Below are 25,350 nucleotides of genomic sequence, written 5' to 3'. Positions count from 1 at the left end.
AAAGAATCAAGGATGGGACGTGGTCTACCCTATTTCAGGGACGTGGAGAAATTGGAACCAGAGAAGGAAGGGGTGGTCCGTATGGAGAGGACAGAAGGAGGAAGAGGGAGAGGAGGAAGTGAGGAATGAAGCCAAATGCTGAGGGCTGTACTTTTCTTTTTTGGGGCTTCATAAACAGTATCGGCATTGACCTGGAAAATTGTTAGTGGTGCAAATACTTGGAGATCACACCTCAGACCTACTAAACTGGAAACCCTGGAGCCCTGGCATCTGTGTTTTAACAAGACCTCCCAGATATATACTGATTTTGAGAGTCTGTGCTTAGAGGGAGGCTGTTGGGAAGGCTTGGAGAAAGCAATTTCAGTAAATAGTGAAGTCAGAACTCAGTGACACAGACTCTCTGCCGTAATGATTCATATGTGCTTGTTTACAAAAATTATGTTAAAAGACACACATGGCAGCATTGTTTGTAAGATGATTAAAACTGGAATCAACCTGATGTTAAAGAAACTGTTACTCCATATTTCAACTCTTTAAAGGAGAAAAAGCATTATCTTCAAAATGCAATGTCAAGGCAAGGTTCAGTACTGTGTGTTTTCCTTGCTACCACATGTATAAAAAAGAAAGGTTTTGTGTTTATATACTATTTCTAGAAGGATTCACAAGGAATTTTGAAGGATACTCAAGAAATGATTTGTTGAGAGACTGTGGAGTGGGGGTGTTTTTCATTTACCCTTTTGTGTCTTCTGAATTTTGTGCCATATTCAGGTATTACAAACTCAAAACAAGTTAGCAGTGTAAAACACTAACAGAAAATATTTTAAATAACAAATGATCAAAAAGTTGAGGGGGTGAATTTTTCAATCTATGCTAATATTCTTCCTCTGATGGAGAACTCATTATTTATGAAACAACCCAACCCATTGTTAAGCAATGTCTACAGTCTTCCTTATCTGAGTGGCTGTTTCACAAGCTCTGTTCAGATGACAGAGCAGAATGATAGAAACAGGCAATCTGAAGGGCAAGAATGGTTCTGCCTGGGAGATTTCTTCCTTGATCTTTCCCCCATGTCTGTGACTCAACCCTTTTATACATGTCACACAGATGTAGATTTTATGTGGTTTTTTTAAAGATTTATTTATTTATGCATATAAGAACTGGGGTATAGGCCAGAGGTATGGGGGTTGGGAGGATTCACCAAAGACAGAGTGGGGAACAGAACAGGCAGATTGAAATACACTGCTGAGGGGAGCAGCATGCAGGACAGGAGAGATCTGCTGTGCCATGTGGGTAGCTTCCTGGCCAGGGATTGAACTGATGCTACAGTCGCTGCGGATAGCTTCAGAGGTTGTGTCTTAACCCCTTGTTCCATCAGGGAGGCCTGATATTATGTTTTTGAAGTCGACTCACCTTAATTAAATATCTGTTTGTTCAAATTAATGTGAATATAACTAACCTGCCTTTGAATCCTTTGGCAATCATGTCACCCATTGGAAGCTATTGTAGCAGTTGACAGGAAAGACAGCTTGAACTGGTGAGCCCAGGAGCTAGACACTAAGGGGACAAGTCTTGCAGGAGCAGTTGGGCAGGTAAAATGCATGGGGCTTTGTGGACTGTGCTTGGAGGGTGAGAATGAGCTTGGAACTAGAGAATAGGAACAGCTGGAACACTAGGCATCTGAGAAGATAAAGACAATGTGAGGACAGTAAACTCAGCCTTTTATGGTAGAGTTTAAAGATATAATCTCATTTTAAAGTTCGACAGTACAAAGGTAAGAATTGTTATACCTGTTTAGAAGATGAGGCAAATGAGACACAGAAAGGTTAAATAGTTAATGCGAGGCCATAGTGTCAGGATTTGCACCAGGTTCATAAGTTTGAGCCTGTTGTACATTTTTTCCCTTACTGTGGTTTTCTCTCATTTCACCATCCAGCTTTAGAGAAAGCACTGACTTTCTTCTTACAAAAGTTCACTTGTGAATTGATTTCATTAATCCTTCCTTCCCAGAATCCTTACTACTCCTCCTTACTGCTCCTTCTTTCTGGACAAATATTATATATGTACCATGGTCCTAGCATTGGGAATAGAACAAGCTTGAGGGAGACAGGGATCCTCCTCTTAAGGACTTACAGTCTCATGGCACAGACAATTGAGCACCAAACCAATAAATAACAAGATAAATCCAAAGGTTAAATATTAAGAAGAAAATAGAAAAGATCAGTGTGATAAGGTATGTTACTGGTCATGCGCTGAGGTGAGAGGAGAAGTAGGAAGATAGCTCCAGATGAAGTTATCTTTAATAACTTCGAAGATAACTGCAGATCTGTTTCTGAAGAGCTGACATTGAGCTAAAATCTGAAGAAGCAGCTGGCAACTTGATGATCTGTGGGGACAGCAAAGCAAATACCATAGCTGTCAAGGGGGAATAAACTTACTATGTTCTGGAAGTGGAAAATTATGGTAGAATATGTGAATAAACCAAGTATGTGTATGCAGGCCTACCCAAGCAGCTGTATGAGAAAATAAATAAATATATTATCAGGTTTTAAGTCATTTCTTAACAGTGGGATATAAATGGAGGTGTCAGGAAATCTCAGAGTTTCTTAGATCCTCAGCTAAATAGCAAATTTCCTGAGATTGGGAAGTCTGTCTCATTCTTATGTCCTATCTTTAAGCATAATGACAAATACAGAAAGAAGACCCTTGGTGGATACTTGATGAATTGATGCATGAAGGAAATGAATGACTATCCAGGGCTAAGATTTCACGTATTAATATTACCTACTTTTAGTGTGTCTGCACTCTTAATATAAGCATTTAAATCAGAAAAAATGGTTGGAATGTAAGAAAACCATCTATATGTTTTTTAATAATTCCAACAACACAGAATAAAACAGTGTAGGGAAATTGGCAAGAGCATACTTATGTATTTATAAATTGTTTGTGTTTTAGAGTAAAGATGATGATTTCTTGATGAGTCCTCTTCCCCTGTAATTTGGAGACTAATACATGAACAATGTCTTGAAAAAAAAGACCTCTTTAGAGTTCTGACCTTAGGAAATAAGTAGCATTCTAGTATTTAATCAGAATGATCTTCTTGAAAATACAAAGTAAGATAGTTTAAAGAGGAAATTCAATACTTTCCATCAAACAGTGGATGTTATGATTTTCTAATTCTAACACATTTCAAAAGATAGGTCCATTTGTTTTCATGGCCAGCTCTCAAAAAATCCTCAGCATTAAGAATCAATTTAATGTAATAATCCTGAAGCCCATCAGTCTGTCTCTGTACACAAACTATATACAGACTATACACCTGAGAGGTATCACAACCTGGGCAAACCCAACCTTCTTGTGTAAGAATTGCACATATGGTGCATTCCTATAAAAAAGGAATTGCAATTCATATGTTTAAAAAAATGACTGTTAAAAAGATGTCAATCGTTGTGAGACTGCCTCCTCTATTTCTGGAAAGGTCTCAGTACATTTAGAAATCATCTTTTTACAAAATCAATCTTTGAACCAGTAACAAAATTGTATCTAGTATTTGCCTGGATACACCTAGTTTAATGCGTATTTTTCTAAAAAGTAAATTGTGCACTGTCAGAATTCTAGGGAAAAAAGTTACTGAAGTTTTGAAAGTATAAAAAGAACATATGTAACATTCATAATTCTTGGGTGACAGGCCAATTCCTCATGGCATTTGCTCTTTATGTAATCAGGGTTCCTTCTGAAGCTGAAAGAACTTTCTGTGCTTGACATTTGGATGAACATTTGGTGGGGGAAAGCATACCTTTTCCCTAAGTTTTTATAATACACATTTACAAACAGTGCTTTGTAGATAAACTTATAAGAAATTTTCTCTCACATTTGCTTGCTGTTCATGGAGCTGGGACATGGTTGGGTTTGCAAGATGAAACAAATGAATGCTTATCAGTTCCCAAGTCAAGGTTTTAGTTAATATCCTTCCAGGCCTTTCCAACTCCCCCCACCCCCCCCCCGACTCCAGTTAAAGTTCAACTATTTGGATTTTGAGTGCAGCGAGTCTATGATTGATACCATCGGGTCCTCAAACTGTGCTTCGCTATGGAGTCAGGCAATCAGGCAAGAGGAAAGGGGTACCAACACTCCCATAAAATTCATGTCCATTAAAATAACTCTGGTAGCTACCAATGCCAGGTAAAAGAAAAGGCAAAGTCTTGTGTTGTTTACTTTTTATAGAATCAGGAGGTAGTGAATCAAAGAGAGCCCACTGAAGCATCTACTAAGGGCCTCTCACCAGAGCCAGAGCGGAGAGCAGAGCAGGCAGACTGATGAAGTACACTGCTGAGGCGAAAAATGGGCGGCAGGAGAAGCCATGTGGGACCCTCACCCAGTGGTCGGGAATTGAACCGGCGCTGCAGAGGCTGCGGGCAGCTTTGCAACCCAGCGCTCAACCGCTGTGCCACCGGGGAGGCCCCAGTAAGGACCTCTCTTTAGTAAGATCTCATCTAAGTGTCTCTTCATAAGATCTCGTGTATTATAGCTCATTTGACAATTAAAGACCTTATTTACTGACTGAATGGCTTTGTCATAATTCCCCCAACAGGATTTAATCTATTTATTGTAGTGTATTGCTGGTATGCATCTGCTATTTGGTGGCTTCATCCTATCCAAATAGGTCCTGTCAGCCCTTAGTTGTGCCTCGGAGCTCTCTTAGGTGAGACTTGGTGCAGACAAGCCACCATTACTAATGCTTTCTGCCCATCTGAGTTCATGTCCCATGTGAGTGATGTAAGGATAAATCACTGAGCCAGCTGTGAATCCTAGTAGCTACGAAATACACATCAGAACACTCTCCTCTTCCGGCATCTGCAGTACTAGGCAGACTTTGTGAAGGAGTGGGAAATAAAACAGTCTGGGTTGAGGTCCCTGTGAATTATAGTCACTAGCAGGAAGATTTCTGCATGCAATGCATGGCCCAAACAGTAGACAACTACATAGCTCCCCCGAGTGATCATTTGACTTGCTGACATAAAGCTGTATTTGTACATTCTGTCCCAGAACGGACACGTCAGTAATAACAATAAGAATAGAAATCAAGTATTGCAAGGAAAGCATGCTTTTTTTTTTTTTAGCCTGAAGATCAGTATTTGGGCAGGTTATTGTAATCTTTAGTGCACCATCTCTCTCCCTTTCTAACCTCTGGCTTCTGTGACTGCAGGGACCATACTTAGTGCATCCGGAATAGTGCACAGCACAGCCTTAGGGATCTGGTAGGTATTTAAAAATATCTGTGACATGAATAAGTGTTCTCTGAAGTTAAGGCATCTCCAGAATCAGCAGACAGCTCTACTTTTACCCTTGAAGTTCAATAGGAGAATCAGGCAAGACACACAGTCTTTCCTACAAGTCTGAAAAAGTCACTTGGCATTTGCATCTTTACCCTTTGTCTTTACTGTTAATAATGAACAAGTATTTGTAGGATCCTTGAGCTTACCATGGTGTCTGTGAGGGGTTTGTATTTCCTTACGTCCTCCAAGTCCAGTGCCTGGTTCTGTGGGGTCCAGCCCTGCACACAGCACCCTTTGGGGACCCTGACCACCCCATGTTGGTCAGTACTGGATTACTCATCTGTCTTCCCCATGGACCGTCAGCTCCATGAGGCTGGCATCTGGCCTTCTTATCCCCAATGAGTAGTGTTGTGTTTGCCCCACTGTGGGCTTGTGTTGATATTTATAGAATGAATGAATGAGCAAACAAATAAAAGGAACAAGTGAATGAAATGAATATATGCAAAGTAAGGTCATCTTGAGGCACTTGTTTGAAGATGGTGGCTGGGAAAATGAGAGCACCTAGCGCTATGCACAAGGTCATTGTAGTTAGCAAATCATGAAGACCTGTCATCTGGCTGCGGAAGTGGTGCCTTGTTAATGTGTTTATTGTCAAGTAAGGGGCATGAAAATAAAACCAAAAATGATCTTTATGTAGATATAGAATTAAAAATGAGATATCTAGTTGTATAAAGCCTGCAAGCACAGAGTTTGAAAAGAATTAGATCAATCCTTACAGTTAAATAAAAATTTTGAATAACCATTTGCAGCTCATGGCAGGGCTCTTCGCTTTCTGCAGGGATGTCCTTCATCAAATGTTTATTGAATATCTGTTCTCCTTCAGGTACTCATAATAGGTGCCAGTAATATACAAATAGTAAATTTCATACTTAATGGTCAAGTAAGAAAGACAGACTTGTAAACAAATAACTATACTTTAATACAAAAGGGAAGGTGTTCTCTAGTTTGCTTTTTTTAAAAAATTATTTCATAGGTCATAGGTTAGAAAAATTGATGCAACTAGTAGAAGTGATGGCTTTAATAGGTTGAAGAGATAGTGTTTTACTAAATGTGTGCACATTTGAAAACCAAGACTTTGTTGGTATACTTTAAGGAAAGTAATTTTAATTCACTGTTTTAAGACTAGATATGAAAACGATTTTTTTTAAAAGATTCATTTATTTATACAAGCACTGGGGTACAGGCCAGAGGCATGGGAGGGTGAGAGAATTCACCAGAGACAGAGCAAGGAGCAGAACAAGCACAACAATACAGAATAAAACAGTACACTGCTGAGGGGAGCAGCAGGCACAACAGGAGAGGTCTGCCGTGCCATGTGGGTCTCTCCCTGGCCGGCCGGGAATCGAACCGGTGCTGCAGAGGCTGCGGACAGCTTCACAGCACTGCACTCAACCTGCTGCACCACCAGGGAGGCCCTGAAAACAATTTTTTAACTTGTAATTATAAATTGCTTTGTATGCTTAATGTGTTTTTATAGGAGAGGATGCTAATATCCTTCAATTTTCCTTATAGATTTGTTCAGTATTTTTATTTCAAAGTTAAGGCTTACACATTTTTAAAACATCCTTTTAATGGTGACTTGTCAACTTTTTCCTTTCTTTCTCTCTTCCTCAGATTTTCATCACCGTGAATTGCCTGAGTACAGATTTCTCTTCCCAAAAAGGGGTGAAAGGACTTCCTTTGATGATTCAGATTGATACATACAGTTATAATAATCGTAGCAATAAACCCATTCATAGAGCTTATTGCCAGATCAAGGTCTTCTGCGACAAAGTGAGTAAAGATGACAGTATGTCATAAAGGTATCTTGTTATTAGATATTACTTTTAATGACTTTCCTCCCTCGTCAGATTCTCTTATCTTGTGGTGTCAAAATAAGCACCTTATCAATCACAATGAGAGTAATAATCTTTCATTCTTAATTCCAATTAGATATTTAGGGAGTCATCAGTCAACTGCATTTTTTTTTAGTCAATCATTCTTACCACTCATTTAATGCCTGATTGACATTGCACTGTGCTATCAGTCTGGTTTATTTAAATAACTGAAATAATAGATAGATTAGTAGTTTTTACTGGAGATATAGATTCTGTCCCAGAACACATCAATGTAACCTTTGTGGGCTAAAAGGAGCTCATTAGAGTTTTTTGGAGTAGATCGCACACCTATAAAATACCTTCATTAGTCAACATGCATTCAAGTGGAGATGTAGGTTTTCAATATTCATTAATTGTACTTTTATATCCATATTTAAATAATTCCATTATCTTTTATGAAAAATAAGAATTGTATTGCTATAAATTATTACTAGGTAAACCTTGAGAAATAAAACCACATTCTTTTTTAAAATATATGTATTTTCTCTTTATTAATGCTTGTTTGGAATAATCTTGGAGATAATAGTGTCGAAGATTATGAAAAACTAAGATACCCCTCCAAGTCACCTCGTTGGTACCTTCACCAACTATAAATAGGTTAAAGCCACATTCCCTAAATATATTTAAGAGAAAATTTATGTCAAATAAAAAACAAAGATAGCCATTACTACTCGAGGTGAAAAAAGTGATCAGAATATAATCAGGAAATCTCTAGACATATTTTTCAAATTTAACACTCCGTAGTGAACATTTAGGTGGGGGAAATTATTATCAAATGATAAATTTGGCATTTGTACCAAATAACGTGAATTACACTCTTGTGGAAGAGCTAGACTCTTGCACTTTACAAGAATGGAAGAAATATGTTCTAGAAATTTCAAGTCATAAGTGATCAAAGGAAGGAAAGGAATTCCTGGAAGGTTATGCTCAAGGAAGCTTTCTCCATCTGAATGTAATGTATCAAATCTTCCCTGGGTCATTGTGAAGTCAAAGATTAATTTTAGAAATGAAAACTGTGGTTCTCTGAAGAGTGTTAGGATACTCTCAGAATTATTTATCATGATGATATCTGGGCATTCTGGGCAGGAAATTTCTTAGCTAGATGTGACACCAAGACTAAATTCTGGGAGAGTTACTTCATATTTTAGCTTAATACTTTCGATTTGGTATATCAAAGAATGCCTGTAATAAGCAGGTGACTTTATTGCCTAAAAACTGACATGAACATATATAAATCTTGAAACCAACACTTTCAACAGAAATAAAATGAAACCAAAAGAATTCCAACAGAAATAGTACAAAATAAAATACTAATTTAGAAATAAAATTGCTTGACCTTAGCATCTGTCTTGGGGAAGTTATATTTTTTTGTCAGTAGATAAGGTTTCAAATTTCTCTCTGTATTAAAAGCAATATTTACAGAGCTACCAATACAGAGTAAAATGTCTTATATGGATCCAACCAAAAATAAATAATGGGAACCTTTTCTTATATGTCACATCCATTGAACAAGATGATATCTGTGCATTTAACATTTTAGTTTCTGAAAATACTGTTACCTAGACACAAAAATCTATAAACCCATAGTATATCTTAAAGAGACTTCCAAAGAAAATGTTAATTTTATCTCCCTCTTGCTATGAATTTCCATGGTGTCAATGACAGTCAAAAACTTCAAAGTGAAGCATTATAAAAATAATTACCCTTTTTGGTATGACAAATTTTTTTTGACATAAAAATGAACATTTAAAATTTCTGGTTAAATGTTATAACTGTCCAGTCCAATTTATATCAAGCTTTTAGTACTTACTTGGCACAGAGTCAGTGCCAGGAAAATAATAGCTATAATTATTCCTTCAAGAATTAGCTCTAAAGCTTAGAACTAGCTCGAAAGTCATCTCCTTTATGATGTCTTCATTCACCATAAATCCCCATTATGTCGTGATCTACCTTGGCCAGGATTCAGTCTAGTTTTATTTCTAAAAAACCAACAAACCACTATAATAAATAAAGCATATCTCATAGTTTTAATTCAGAACATTCTGTGAATTGTCTATTTCATGACTCTTAGCCATTTTTCTAACATAGCATTGATATATTAACTTTTTAAAAATTTTGAATTGTCATTTATATATGAAGGATTTAATATTTTGTGTGATATTCTATTGCAAGTATTTTTACCAATATGTCATTTGCCTTTTAATAGATTTGTTTTCGCATAACAGAAGATTTTAATTTTTATATTGTCAAATTAGCTCTGTGTGTGATGACCTGGGGACAGTTTGTAAAGGGTTAGAGGTGGCTGTTAGATCATGCTTTACGGTTCCTTAAATATGCTGTCATAAAAGTCAGGAACTGTAAATGCAGATCTGAAAGTTAGGGAAGGGGTTTAGCTTGGGGTGTATATCTGGATATCATCTTCCCACAGCCTCATGGAAATATGAATTCTTCTGTAGCAAGATGAAAAAGACGATTTTGCTGGAACATCTGCATTTTGGGAGGAGGGACCAAGGAGAGAAAAGATAATCAGAGAATCACCAAAGGCCAAGGAAGGGAAGAGATAGGTGATGGTCAGTTAGCTAAGCCAGATGGGATTTGCAAAAGAAGCCAATGAAAAGAGAGCAGAGGACCAAAAAAGAAATAAATATACCTAATTTTTTTCTATTTTGTTGAATGAGACCATTTCTAGGAGCATACAAAAATATTACAATAACACAAACATCGTACTTGTATGTACAAAGTCACCCTTTGCCCAGGAGTGACATAGGAATCACAAAGGGGTACTTCCCGTATTCCTGCATCCTATTTCCATCACTGCAACGATTTTCAAAAGTTCCATAACAATGAACAAAGGAAAAGCTTTATAGGGAATTAACATTCAACTTTAATGCTCTCTGTGACTAGGAATGTTTCTTCTACTAACATTTTACTATAATCACTAAAGTCACTTGACGTCCTCATAAGGATGGGGAACTGGTTCTGTTCTTTCTCTGTGGATTCAAAATTGGAGTTCTTTACATAGGCAAGGTACAAATAGAGGGGGAAATCTAAGAGAAGTGGGATCACTCAGAGTTCAGAAATGTAGCGTAGACTACTGAGAGGTCTCTGTATCCAGAAGCCGAGAGCCCAGCCCTTGGGAAGGCTGGAAATGAAGCTGACTGCCGACTGCGCTACTCCTCCCTGTTTGGTTTCTTGTCCCCCTGACTTATGTGCAGACAGTATTTTTATGTGCGTTGATAACATGCAGGCACTGTGTTTGCTTTTCCCTGATAGGGAGCAGAAAGAAAGATCCGAGATGAAGAGAGGAAGCAGAACAGGAAGAAAGGCAAAGGCCAGGCCTCCCAAACCCAGTGCAACAACTGTGAGTACTGCTGGGAAGGGGTGGGCTCTAGCAGGCCAGGTTCCCTGGAGAAACTGCTGGGGAAAAGTGGGTAGCAGGTAAAACTGTATCAGCGCCAGGGGATGGCTTGCCTTTCCTTCACACTGGAGACTGGGTGAAGTGTCCCTGCAAAATCAAATAGAATCATGTGATTGTGATTGTTTGAGTCAGTTGGGACTTTGTGATCTGGGTGTCAACATCTTCCTTCTCCAGACAGGGACTCTGGGGAGTAGAGAGAGACACACAAGGGTTGAGGTGGCTGGACTGCTACCTCAGCATGCTCACTAGGAGTCTATGTTCTTCCTGGGGTGTGTGTGTGTGTGTGTGTCTGTGTCTATACTTTATGTTTGTATGTATGGCATTTAGAAAGCTTCAAAAGAGGGTCTCCCTGGTGGCACAAGGGGTTAAGTGTCAGCACTATGAAGCAGTCTGCAGCCACTGCAGCACAAGTTCAATCCCCAACCAGGGAGCTACCCACATGGTGCAGCAGACCTCTCCTGACTCACCTGCTGCTCCCCTCTGCTGTGTATTTCAGTCTGTCTGCCTGTTCTGCTCCTCACTCTGTCTCTCGTGAATCTATCACCACCCCCCACCTCTGGCCTATACCCTAGCTCTTGCATGTATAAATAAATAAATCTTAAAAAAAAAAGAAAGCTTCAAAAGGGAAAATCATGAACTTTAGCTAGGAGTAAGTCTTAGCTTTGAGAGTTCTTAGTCATGCATAACCTTCTTCTTTTTGGTTTTGTGTTCATGTCCAGCATCTGATGGGAAGTTGGCGGCAATACCTTTACAGAAGAAGAGTGACATCACCTACTTCAAAACCATGCCTGATCTACACTCACAGCCGGTCCTCTTCATACCCGATGTTCACTTTGCAAACCTGCAAAGGACAGGACAGGTATGACCTACCTGATAACATCCACCTGAGGGACTGGTGGAGCCTTAATACAGAATCACTTCAGGCAGTGTTGATCTTAAAATAAAACCCACGTTCCAGGCATTCCCTATAGAGAATGGATTTTTACAGAAAGGAATGTCTCAGGAGAGGAAACTGACTTACTAAGAAGAAAAAGAGAGTGAGCTGATATTAGTGAAGTGTTGACAAAGCAATGAAAGAGGAAGAAAGTAAGAAGGCTGATAACCTGCATAAAAAGTTTTTTGTTTTGTCATGAGGCATTAGCCTGGTGCAATAGAGCTCCATCTAACGGTGTGAAATTGAACTGCACCTGAAACTTCATAAAGTTGCAAGATAAAAAATATTTTGATAAAATAAAAATCTATCAAAACTTTTTCCCCTAGTAAATCAACATTTCTCATTGAATGGGTAAATTCTCTTACACCAAAAGGCAAGTGAGACTGTAGGCAAGTTTTATAATTTTTTTTTTGTCTTCTAGGTATATCTGAGTGAAATAGCTAATATTAAAATAATATAAATATCCAAAAATTAACTCACTGTGCTAGCTCAAGAGGATGGAATATTATGTGTCCACTCAAATTACAATTATGGAAACTATATATCAGCATAACAGCTAGTTATGATAACATGATAGTGTTTAGTGGTAAAAGCAAGTAGAATATCATTTGTTCTATACTGTGATTCCAAATATAAACATATACCTTGATGGGAACAAGAAAAATGTTAACACTCAATGAGTAGGGTTATGATTGATGGATGATTTTTCTTTTTGTAATATCTTCTCTATTATTTCTTTTATGTGATAAAGTGACATGAAAGAAAGAAAAAAATAATTACTTCCCCACCACTAGCCATTATTGTCTTTTACCAAACCAGAAGGGTTTTAGTAGATCTTGCATTGATTGGTTTTCTTTTAAGCCCCAAGTCCTCTGAAGGAAGGTCCGTTTTAAGAAATATTGACACACTGAAGTTTTTCTTCTATTGTAAATGTGCATACATTCATTGGGATTGACCTTAACCTAGAAAGAGATAGTATTATTGGCTTTACTCTCTCTTTCTTGGGAATAGTTTGTCCCCTGGTATTATTTCTATTATGTATGAGACAGAGTAGTTATACATCTAAGACTTTTGGTTTGCTGTTCATGAGATGAGATAACAAAATAACCCTAATTTTTCCTTAGAGTTCATGCCACCAAAAACCAATTTAATATCCCATCTTGTTTCCCTTGATTGCTGGGAACAAAAGGAGGAATGTTATATATTTATTGAGAGATGAGTGCCAACACCCACTTTATTTTTTAATTCCCAAGAAATCCCCATGGGATTTTAGGGAGCACTTCTAAAAAGAGGGAATAATTGAGTTAAATAGTTCTTATTGTTTACTGGCTTGATTCTTGGCTTCAGCTCTGTGTCAAAGCTGACAGCCTGACCTGTTCTCTTGGCAAGATTTCTCTGAAATATACAAAGCTGTAAATAATCTTAAGGGTAAAAGTGACCCAACCTGGCTGCTCATGACTGTCAGTGTTCTGGCCTCTCTTGCCCTCTTGGTCTACTGACCTGGGCTCCTACCCTGTGGCTGAATTAGGAGGGAAATTTGTTGGTTTCAGAAGTTGTAAAGCAGCCCAATCAGGGTCCCTCTGGCCATCAGTAAAGCTAAGTCCTGCTTTTTGGGGGCTGCCCTTGTGAGCCCTCAGGTTGCCCTCATAACCTTGGAGTCAGAGTCAAGGGGTCACGGGGGAGCCTCCCCAAGCTCCAGGCAACACACTCACCTGTGCCCTGCAGCAATTAGTCTATGGTTGATTAACTTGCATGACCAAAGGGGAGGAGCACCTACAGGGGCTGGCTTGGACTTTAAAGACTGCCTTTTCTGAGGAGAACTAGAACCCTGGGAAATAGGACCAGATGCAGGCAGTACCATGACATGAGAAACGGGCAGGGGCAAGAGTTGGCCAACGCTGACAGGCAAAACAAGAGCCAGCAGTGGCAGATAAAAAGATGGGCCAGTTTCACTGTTAGTGGGGGTTGGGGGGAAGGGAAGGAAAGGAAGGCACACAGGGGTGTGAATTAGTACCCACTGCCTGCTAGAATCAGCCACATCGAGCTCTGCACAGCTGCACAGCTGGCACCCTCTAGTTCTCACGGTCAGTGGGCACTCGAGCCGCCAAGCACATCAGCTGTGGTATGGAATGGTTTGTGGCTCAAGGACACAGGCTGGGCAGGGGGGATTTTTACTGTCAACTCATGAGTGTTTCTTTCACCCTTAATCTCACTGGCTCACACATGGACTGGAATATTCATCAGGCAGCTTTAAGAAACAGCTATGAGGGAATGAGTCCTATATGCAGGTGCTACAGAGATCTTCTGTCTCCCCCTCCTCACCTTACAGCTTGAGAGTCACCATGGCTTTTGTCTGGAAGGCCTTTAAAAACACATGAGAGGCCTCCCCGGTGGCGCAGCGGTGGAGGGCTGGGTTGTGAAGCTGCCTGCAGCCTCTGAGGCACCGGTTCGATCCCCCGCTGCTCCCTGGCCACCGGAGGAGGGTCCCACATGGCGCGCAGACCTCTCCTGCCGCCCGCTGCTCCCCTCAGCAGTGTACTTCGGTCCTTCTGCCTGCTCTGCTCCTCTGCTCCCCGCTCTGGCTCTGGTGAATTCTCTCACCCTCCCGCCCTTCTGACTGTACCCAGTGCTCATATAAATAAATAAATAAACAAACAAACAAACAAACAAACAAACAAATAAATAAAGCTGTCTTAAAAAAAAAATAAATAAAACCAAAAAATAAAAAACACATGAGGAAGAGAAGCCAGGAGACATTGTGGGCTGCAGACACATCATCATTTTGGACAATGTGTATTTGGCAGATAGCAGCCTTCTTCAAGGCACCCATGGGGGTGCTGCTCCTCCCTCAGGCCTCAAGAACAGTCTCCCCAGTGGTGGTCTGTAAGCAATCATCTCCCAAATCACAGGAGTTCCTGGTCAGAGTCAGGCTCCCAAATTTTATTCTAGGTCTTTCCAATTAAAACCTCTGAAGCAGGTCCTAGGCATTTGCATCTATGAGAAGGTCTCCGTTTATTTGTTACACATGCTAAAGCTTGAGAAACACTCTCTGAAAATTAAATCCATGCAGGAAACCCTACAGTCTATAAGGAGGGGAGAGTGAGTCATTAGGTGAGAGCAAGAGAAGTGACAGAACAAGGCCAGTGATGGGACCAGTGCAGGCCAGGCAGGAGGGTAGGAGGACACTTCAAGAAAGCTGAGTCCATCTTTGGCTCATCTACCAGCTTGGCGGAGAACTGTCCATTACCCTGCCATGTTGTCAGGCAGGGCAGATGCATTTTGTTACATTTAAGGAGGCCAACAACCCCAGACCATCTTCAGGAACTCTTCCCAAAAATTGCAGTCGTGTGGGCAGAGCTGTGGTCCAGGCTCCCTCACTTAGATGGGTCACTGTGTGCGTCTAAATGGACACCCCCATTTCTAGTACATCACAGGGACAGATGCTCCAATATGCACTGGGGTGTGAAGGAGGAAACGCCTTACCTTCATCGTTCAAGAAGAAACCACGTGAACAATACAACAATAGACAGAAAAGAATTTAACGAGAAAAAGTTCCCCATGGAGATCTGAGCTAATGAGTAGAATGACTCATTTCCTAAGAGTTCCAGGTAACCAGAGTTGTTGTATAACTAAGTCTGGGCCTAGCAACACCCCAGAAGGGCCAAGAGTCTTTGAGAAAGTGTGTGGAGTGTTGGTTTAGACACAAGTGTTTCTCTCCCAGGTGACAGGAGCAAGGACAGTGATGATATTTACTAGATCCAGAGGTGACTTTTGAAGTTACTATACAAATGTCTGGTACTAACTTGGATATTGTTTTTCAATCAAATGAAAATAACCCTGAAGCACACAGAGAAACACATGAAAGCCCATCATTATTTAATATTATTTAGCAGTTAATAATGAGCCAAGAGGACTACCTACCTAGCAGATCCTCTCTGGATTTTTCTTACAATTAAACAAGCTTATAATTTTTTTAATTCTGACTCTGCCTGCCATCATCCTGACCACCTAAAGAAGTCTATCCTCAGAGGTCTTTCTCTGGCCAGGAAGACCTTCTAGAGCTGAAGATCTTTCCTAGCCTGAAGACAGTTCAGGCCGACTCAAATTCCTGTGGTTATGGATGCCAGAGTAACCAGAACCATTGGGAAATAGAGGCTGGGGTTGCTGCCACACTGCCGGTGGGTCCTTCTGCCCTCCCTCTCCTTACCAAAGCAGTGCCTAGAGAATGGGATTCGTTAGTCACAGCTCCTGCTCCAGAGCCTTTCAAAACAATGAGTGTCTCTAAATATCTCCTGCTAAAATACCTCCTGCCTGTCAAAAGCAAGATTTGGTTGAGGACTATGGTAATGTGATCGGATTGATTTTAGCTAGGAATAATCAGATTTCCAATTTTATTTCATTAAAATGGAAGAATTAACTGAGGAAAACAGAAAGTTAAATTTGTCATCCTTACACAACACACACACATGCACACACAGAGAGACAGAGGAAGAGAGCATGTTAAACAGATTTATCTTTTGTCTTTTTTAAGAGACAGTGTAATGCGTGTAATGCCTTAGGAAAGTCTGTGCATCATGAAATATATTTCCATTTCTTGTCTCTGATCTACAGCAAGTCTTTTGTTTTGTCCCACAGGTGTATTACAACACGGATGATGAACGAGAAGGGTAAGACACTCAGTTCTTTCACTTAAAACCCTAAGTCTGTTCATGTCAGAGAAAATGGCTCCTTAAGCACTAGGTGCTGGTGGGCAGGGTATAGAACCTCCCTCTCAGCTCCAGCCCCAGAGCTGGGAAAGGCTTGATCCTGGGCATTGTGTGGGGTTAGGCTGGGGGAACACCATATTCCTTCCAAGCGTCTCTCCGCCCTCTCCTCTTCCTATGATCTGCCTTTGAGTAACAAGCTGTTTTTGTAATTGACACATCTCTTCGATTCCACCTTTGCACTGCTAATGCGGTTACTGAAATCTTTGGCCCCAGCACAAGATCAAGCTGTGCTTGAGGCAGGAGCTCAGGAGACAGCTTGCCCTACTGCCAGTATTGTGTGGGCCACCTGCACAGACCTCTGCAAGCCCTCACTCTGGGATGAGAGCCCAGTGGGCAACTGGTGAGGCTGGTCTCAATAGGAGCTGGGAGGGCTGAGCGCCTTTCCACTGTCCTCAGTATAGGGAATAGAGAGTTCACTTAGGGTCACTGTAGCTTCCACTGTCTTCCACATCAAGTGCACAAGAAAGCACTCTGCTCTCTATCCTCTCACTTTTCTTATAGACACCTAGAATTTTAGACTGAAATGAAACCTTCCAGGTCATTTAGCTGACAGTGTCTCCCAGGCAGTGTAGTATCTATATAATGTCCTTGATGAGTAGCCACTCAGCTTACACTTGAATATTCCCAGCGATGGGAATACTCTGAATATTCTCATTGGGTGTGAGATATTTTATTGCCCGGCTGGACAGTTCCAGCTCTCAATGTTATTTTGTCTATTCAGCTGATATTTACCTCATTTTGACTTTTCCCAATTGGCTTTAATTCTGCTCTATTTTTTCTTGCTCATTCAAACATCCCTTCTTCTTTGCAAATTCTTTGTTCTTAGTAAAACATGGGTTTACTTCTCAACAGCTTGATTCCCCTCTAGGGAATACCACCAGATGTGTTAGTCGTCTCCTTAAAATTCACTCTCAGAAATAGACATATGTTTTGAACCACATGAGTTGGTGATTATGTTGAGGTAATTTCTTCTTATGACCAGGATGCTGTATTTCTCTTAAAGCAATCAATAATGATATTCATTTTTTAATATCTATGTTGCATTATATGCATAGAACTTAAAATCATGGTTTGTATTACATATCTTTAAGAAAAATCTCTAAATCATTTTTTCCCAAGCTATAGTCAAACCAGAACTTCACCAATTCCTATATAATTAATAACCTTAGATGTAAGACATCTCAAGGAGAAGTAAGTGAAGCAGATATTACTGTGTTCATCTTCAGAGGTCGGCAAACCACAGTTTAAGGACCAAACCAGGTCTACCACTTGTTTTTGCGCTGTCTACAAATTTTTGAAATGGTGGAAAAAATCCAAAAAAGGAATAATAGTGCATGATATTTGAAAATGATGTGATATTCAAGTGTCCATAAGTAGGTTTTATTGGAATGCAATAATTTATTGGAATGCAAGGCCATTCATGGCTGCCTTGGCGCTGCAATAGGAGGGTTGAGTCATTGCGGAAGACACTGGATAGCCTGGAATGTCTCAACAGATACTCAGCTGGCCCTTTCCATAAAAAGTGTGCCACCCTCTGTCCTGAGGAACAGACAATCTCAAGTTATTCCTCAGCTGGTTAGGAGCAGATCCTCATGCAGGATCTCTGACCTTGAAATCCTGGGTTCTAAATTTTTCCAGTACCTAGTTAGATTGTGCTTTTTATCTTGGCACATAGGTGATATATTTCCAGTGACTGGAAGAAACAAATGATTAGCACTATCAATTCTAATGTGTTTCACATATTTTATAAGGGAGAGTGTGGTGTCATGGAGAATGTTGGCTCTCTGCTCAGAGTCTAAGTTCTCCTCCTAGACAGCTGCTTATATTGTGAGGCTTTGGTCTGCAGAGCCTCCCAAACTCTGGGTCTGTCCCTCAATTGTAAAATCAGGATTTTGTAGATAATGACCTTTAAGATCCCTTGTGGGAAAACATTGCGTTATGTGTGAGAAGCGCCTGAGACCCAAATGCTCCTTCCCTTGTGAATGGAACTCAGTCTAAACCATCCTTTCTTGCAAGTGGACCACATTTGGGGGGCCAGCTGACCCACTTCTTTCAGCCTGGCCTCTCTCCAAGAATTACCCTTTGTTTTGCACAGTCATGAGGCCTGGGGAGTCAGTCCCTTACTCTTTCTCATCTTGTAATGAGCGTTCCCTTGAATGATCAGAGTAGCCTTGGAGCCTCAGAGTGAATATTTAGCGAGTGCTTGGCTACTGTTGTGTGTAAAATTAATTGGTAACATCAACTGATTCCCTTGACTAGGTACTGTCTAAGTGCTTTAGATGTATTTTATTGAATTCTCCCAAATCTCTCATTAAGAAGATGCTTAACTACCTCTATTTTGTCAAGAGGAAACTGAAGTTTCAAGAGGTTCAGAGAGTTGTTCTAAGTCACATGACTGCTAAGTGATATGAGCAGGATTTGAATCTGTGTCTGTCTGCTCCTCCCTTACTCCCCCATTCCCCACACTGGCTTCCAGCCTTCCTATGTGCTGCCTAACTCTCTTGACTCTTGATCTCGGGCTGCCAAGGAGACATTAGAGGTAAGCCCTTGCTGTGTTAGCTTTCTCACCTTCAAGAAGGCACCCCCTGGGCTCACCTCCTCGAGTGGGGGACCCTGACTGTGACAAGCCCCATGAGTGTAGCTAGCGGGAGTGACGCGTCAGACCTAAGGCTGCTGTGTATATTCATCTGACTGGAGGGCCCCGCCTGCTCTGGAAGCTGCGCGGCTTCCAGCAGGGCTGCTCTCTCCCCAGCCCTTCACCCTCCTGCAGGCAGATCAGCAAAGCATCTGCTTGTTTGAGAGCATCCCTCACTCAGCCACCAGCTGGAGGAGACAGCCCAGTGCAGGCCAATAAGAGCTCTTCTCCCAGCGGCTCCAAAGCCAGAGCAGTGGTCAGACAATGACCCCTTCACAAGTGGAGGAGCTTGCAGCCCACAATGCCAGCAATGCTGAATGCACTTGAAGAGGGCGCTAGAGGAAGGGAAGAGGAGTGGTGGGAGCAATCATCAGCCACGTAGCTAAGCTGCACAACAACAAAAACAGAACCCTGTTTCCACCTCCTTGTCTAAAGATAAAGCAAATATTTGGGGTAACTTCTAGTGCTAACCTTGGGGATCGACAGACCCATGCGGTTTTGTTTTGTAGGTGGGACACAATGGTTATGACTTCGGACATCGGTTCCCAGTGGCAGTTCTCATACTGTACTTGGAATTACCTGGGGAGTTAAAAAATACTCAGTATAGGTACTGCCCCTGGGAATTTTGATTTAATTGGTGTGGGTGCACCTCAAGCAGGGGGGCTTAAATAAATAAATAAATAAATAAATAAATACAAACATCTGGATAAGGTAAAAAAAATTAGATATTTGATGCAATTAAAAAATATGGATGAACACCAAAAACTCCCAGTTAATGGGCCTCCCCGGTGGCGCAGTGGTTGAGCGCCGGGTTGCGAAGCTGCCCGCGGCCCCTGCAGCTCCCCGGCCACCGGAGGAGGGTCCCACATGGCGCGCAGACCTCTCCTGCCGCCCGCTGCTCCCCTCAGCAGTGTACTTCTGCCCTTCTGCCTGCTCTGCTCCCCGCTCTGGCTCTGGTGAATTCTCTCACCCTCCCGCGCTTCTGACTGTACCCAGTGCTTGTATAAATAAATAAATAAATAAATAAATAAAAAATAAAATAAAATAAAACACACTCAAAAATGTTGGAAAAAAAAACCCTCCCAGTTAATGATTTACATGAATCTTCTTTCATGTATTGACCAAAAAAGGACTATGCTTTTATCAAGACAGAAAAAAAATGTTGAAAGACGGAAACAGCTAATTTATTTGTTTTCATTTTACTTTCCATAATATCGAGTAATAACACAGATAAATATTTGAGAGGAAGGGATACTGGCTGCTCTGCTCCTGGAGGGCAATGTCAAAACCTGTCTAGATTCCTGCAGGCTTGGAGACCAGAGTCATTCTTCAGGATGAGACATTGGATTCTATCAGCATTTAGTTGACCGCCTTCACAGATCATTTAAGCAGGCTCCTGTCTCTTGGCAGGACTACTTGCTGCTATCTCTCAAGGCAAATCAAGTTTCCTGAAAACAAACAAAAACAAAAAAATAAAAAAATTAAAGCCGCCAGTTGATTCTAATGGGCAGCCATGTCTGAGAACCATTGCTTGGGAGCCAGTCAATCAGGATCTGAATCTAGCCTTGACCTTACAAGCTCTGTAACTTAACATAGCAAGCATTTGGAGCCTCTATTTACTTATTTAAAAAATAGCAAATAATACCTATCTGATAGTTATAAGGATTGATAAGCAAAGTGCTTTAAAAAAAAAAAAATCATAGCTATTGTTTTTTGGGCCTGCATAGATGACACTGAATTGAGACATGGAGAGAGGACGAAGAAGAATAGAAAGCACAAGCCAAACAGAATTTTCTGTAAAGAGTGGGCCCTTAGCCAGGATTTCATAAATGTCTCTTAAGGGGAAGAGGAAAGGATTAACCCCTCTGAAATAATGTGTAAATTGATATGCAAATGTGAACCATACGGAGTGAGAAATTTGAACTCCATTATTTCTGAGGATCTGGTCTCCATTTCTATCTGACCTCTAGTTTCTGGAACACCTTCCCTGCCTCCATCTTCTGTCCACACTTTCCCATTAGTGTGCTCCCAGTTTCAGCCTATGTGAGGTCCCTTCACGCCTAGCAGCTCTGTGGCAGCTCTGTGGCATCCGTATTGCATTTGGGGGCACAGGAATCTTCAGCAATTGTGAGTGTCTCTGGGACTGGAGGACATTGGTTTCCCTCCCAGATCTTGTCATCATTATGGATGCTGCTTGGGATCCTCAGATCTCAACTCTCACTCATAATTTTTCTAATCCCCCTGCTGCTCCTCAAACACACCCTACTGTCTCCCTTAGGGTTACTCTGTATAACTTCCTCAAAGATTGAGGGTTTAAGAGAAAAAAAGTTAGGAGAAGGCAAACAGTGAATAAGACAAGTGTGTAGGTTTTTTGCATCCTATTCTGAGTCACCTCCACAAAATGACTTCACTCTTCATGTTCTGGGTGACTCCAGTAGAGAGCGGGTCCTGTTTTTTCTCTTGTGGGAGCGTTGGTCCTGTAGAAGGTGCCAGTCCCAACCATGAGCTTGATTGCAGTGTTCCTGAGTAAAAGAGGTCACCCTGGAGGGTCATCTTCCAGGGGAACCAACACTTTGGCTAGAATTCAATACTCTTTGGGAAAGCTAGAGATGATTAACCAATTAACAGTGAGTGCATGTGATCAACATAATATTAAACCTAAAAAGCCATCACTCTGTGTTTGGTGTAACATAAAATTGCTCTAGACTTAAGTATTATTTCTCTTAAAGGAACAATTTCTTAGTGAGCCAAGGTTCTCATGGATACTAAGTAAACCATGAGATGTACAATATGAAGGGTTATATCTTCTTACAAATGCGTGAAGGTAATGATTAAAAATATAGGGCATTTTCTCAAGGAGGAGATGAAAACATAAAATCTCCAACTCTACCAGTTGGACCCAATGCTTACCAACAGGTAAACCTTTATGCATATCACCAAAGTCAATGATCTACTAGTCCTTACTTTGTTAATGTAATTAAACATATATTTAAAGCCCATCAAATAATTAAAAAATGTCACACTTTTGGAAATACTTTCATTCAAAAGTTTCACAATTTGTCTTTGACATCAGTGTCTTACTCATTACTAAGTTTGCTTTTTGTGCCAGCTCACATTGTTTACCAGGGCAGCTCTCTTCCATTGTCACCCAAGTTGAGATGTAGGACTTTTGAAATTTATATATGTGAGATTGCCCCCTGAAATGTTATCCTCGGCCACAAATACTAATTCTCATAACATTGGGAAGAAATATTACATTAAGCGATTACCACAATGTTACCTTTAAATTATGCTTTAATTATGCATAATTTTTAAATTATGCTTTCAAGTAAATTTTGAGATAATTGTAGATGACATGCAGTTGTAAGAAGTCCCCCCCCCCTTTTTAGATGTATACTTTTATGTTTTATTTTTTGATATTGCATTTAAAAATCCACTCAGTAATACTCAAATCTGCATCATGTATAAAATTTGGGGTTGTCGGTAAAGTCATGACATATTTTTTCTTTGGCAAAGAATTCTCTGGTGGTGTGTGTTGCTTACTCCTTGTTTTTATTTTGTAATCGCTTTTGAAATTGATTACATTTTAGTTTCAGGTTGGTATTTACTTTCTTTCAGTTTTCATTTCCACTCTATCTGTTGACTAGTCAGCTCGCTATCTTACTTTATTGTATTCATTCAATTTAATGTAATCATTCAACCTCCCTTTTTTTCCCTTTCCATGCTTCTCTCCCCCCTCCCTCCAATTAATAGTCACTGCACACGTACCATGTGCATGCAAACTTCTTGGCCCTCAGATATGTCCCTCTGCTGGGATTGCCACCCTCCACTCCCAGTCAAAAAATGGCAAATGCTTGGAGGGGAAAAGTGACTCACTTGCTTTTCTGCAGTTCTTGAAGATCTCAGCCCCTCAAGTTCTGACTGACTCATCAGTGCCTCCAATACCTTCAATAAGATTGTAAAAATTATACAGTTTCTCACATTCTTCTTGGCTGGAACATTGCTTTTTCTTCTGAAATATGGTTTTCCACAAGTTATGTCTTAGCTAGAAACAGAAGTTATCTTTATTTCATCTTAAAATGATCCTTCAGGGGCCTACTGACATAGGCATTTATTACATGCAATTTTGAGCTTTAACTACAATAATCATTACTAAGTACATGTGCGGTTCATTGGTTTGTTTTGCTTGTTTTTACTGATTCTGTCAAATGAATTCTATCAATACCCCAAACTAGCAGTGATTAAAGTCATGTTGAGATGATGGCTTCTTTCCCAAAGAGTAACTGTTGTTGCAAATTACTTAATTGAAATCCTACTCCATAACGTGAGAGACTATATGAGGACCTGCATGTAAAAAGACCGCCTCTTTTCTGAGGCCAATATGGGGAAGGAATGTCCATTTCTTTTTTTAATATATAATTTATATATATATATACATAAATACATATATATATATATATACATACACACACACACACACACATATATATATATATTTGTATAATGTTTGCTTTCTCTCAGGTGTAGTCCCCATAGAATTCTCACTACCAATTTACCCATGCACTATTACCATAGTCCCTTTTGCTCTTCCGTCCCCTGTTTTGATCCCTCTCCCTCCCCTGCAGAATGTCTCTGATTTACAATTGCCTCTTAATTTTTTTATTTATTGTTATTATTCTTTTTCCCTTATTTCGTTCCCCTACATTCTTCCTATAAGTGAAACCATCTGCTATTTTCTTTTTCCTTCTGACTTATTTCACTGAGCATAATCCCTTCTAGCTCCATCCATGTTGCTGCGAATGGCATGAGTTTATCTTATTTGATTGTGGAGTAATATTCCATGGTGTATATGTACCACATCTTCTTGATCCAGTCATCTATTTTTGGGCATTTGGGTTGTGTCCATATCTTAACTATTGTAAATAGGGCTGCAATAAACAGGGGTGCAAGTATCCTTTTGAATTAAATGTTTTTGTGTCCTTTGGGTAGATTCCTAGAAGTGGAATTGCTGGGTCTTATGGGAGCTCCATTTTTAGTAGTTTGAGGAACCTCCTCCACAAAGCTTTCCATAGTGGTTGGACCAGTTTGCAGGAATGTCCATTTCTTGAGGGTATAGACCATAAGCAGGGTTGTGAAATAGACTATGTCTCTATGGGGCCTGCAGTTTTTTTCCTGCACTTTAATTTTGGTAACTCCTCACTAGGCACCCAGTGCCAAGTGCAGTTCATTCTGGCAGGTAGTGAACAACATTGCCTTTCTCAGGTGTGGGCAGAGACCCATGTTTCAGACCTGAGTTTTTTCCCTGATAGAACCTTGTCCTTACCTTAGGGACTTGCTTTCCCTGAAATAATCATGCAAGGCTGGCTTCAAGTACTGCTGGATCCATAATTTTGGACATCCTAAAGTATGAAAGCATGATTTAAAACATTGTTGGCTTAATCATTTAAATTATTAGAATGAATCGATATACTTTGTGGACTGTCCGTGGTTTGTACCACGTGCTCTTTCTGTGACCGGGCCCACCATTAACGCTACTTGGTAATTGATAAGTAACCTCTTAATGACAATGACAAAGGCAATTGACTTTGGAGCAGGGCTTTATATTCTCTTAGAAGCTTGGGATTGATTAATAGCAAACTCCATTCAGAAGCTTTTCCAGCTTTAGTCCTTAAATTGGACTCAAGTGGTCATTTGTGCTGTTTGGTATCTGATAACTTGAGCCTTATTTAAACCCTCTGCCTTATTTATTCCTCTCCATATCTCTTGCATCTCCATCTTTAATCGTCACCTTCACCATCATCCTCTACATCTAATACTTCAGTAGTTCTTACAGTGCGTCAGGCAGCCTGTGGGTGCTTCAATAATTTGACTTCCCTAATCTTCTCAACAGCCTCTTTTTAAAGACAGGAAGACTGAGGCTCAGGACAGTTGAGGAACTTGTCCTTGTCCAGTAAGTTGTAAAGGAGGAGTTAGACCAAGGTAGTCTGGGTTCTTGTCTCAACAACTCATCTGAACTGTCTCTCTGGCATAGTTTCATGTGACTGATTCATGTACCAGGAATCCCCAGAGAAAGGAGACATTTCCAGGCCTCCCTGGTGGCACAAGGGGTTAAGCACAGCACTATGAAACAATCCACAGCCTCTGTAGCATGAGTTCAATCCCCGGCCGGCCAGGGAGCAACCCACATGGCGCAGCAGACCTCCCCTCAGCTGTGTACTTTGGTCAATCTGCCTGTTCTGTTCCCCACTTTGTCTCTGGTGAATCCTCTCACCCCCTGCATCTCTGGCCTGTACCCCAGCTCTTGTATGCATAAAAAAAATAAATCTTTAAAAAAAAAAAAGGAGACATTTCTAAAAATCTGTGTCTACTCCTTTCAGAACCTGAAGA

At 40.5% G+C, this 25,350-nt stretch overlaps 1 protein-coding gene across 1 annotated transcript in view; it reads left to right on the top strand.

The window, feature by feature from the left end:
- Positions 1–25,350, top strand: part of GRHL2 (grainyhead like transcription factor 2) — a gene marked incomplete at its 3' end in the record, with an annotated part of 96,193 nt that overhangs the window by 50,879 nt on the left and 19,964 nt on the right. Inside the window, exons 8-11 of the mRNA XM_084229291.1 lie at positions 6,948–7,106; positions 10,484–10,571; positions 11,348–11,487; positions 16,198–16,229. Of these exons, the coding sequence (XP_084085417.1) occupies positions 6,948–7,106; positions 10,484–10,571; positions 11,348–11,487; positions 16,198–16,229 (419 nt within the window). The remainder of the gene's footprint in view (positions 1–6,947; positions 7,107–10,483; positions 10,572–11,347; positions 11,488–16,197; positions 16,230–25,350) is intronic.

The sequence above is a fragment of the Talpa europaea genome (assembly GCF_964194135.1).
Source record: "Talpa europaea genome assembly, chromosome: 3".
Classification (NCBI taxonomy): Eukaryota; Metazoa; Chordata; class Mammalia; order Eulipotyphla; family Talpidae; genus Talpa; species Talpa europaea.
This window is presented reverse-complemented; position numbering and strand designations above follow the sequence as displayed.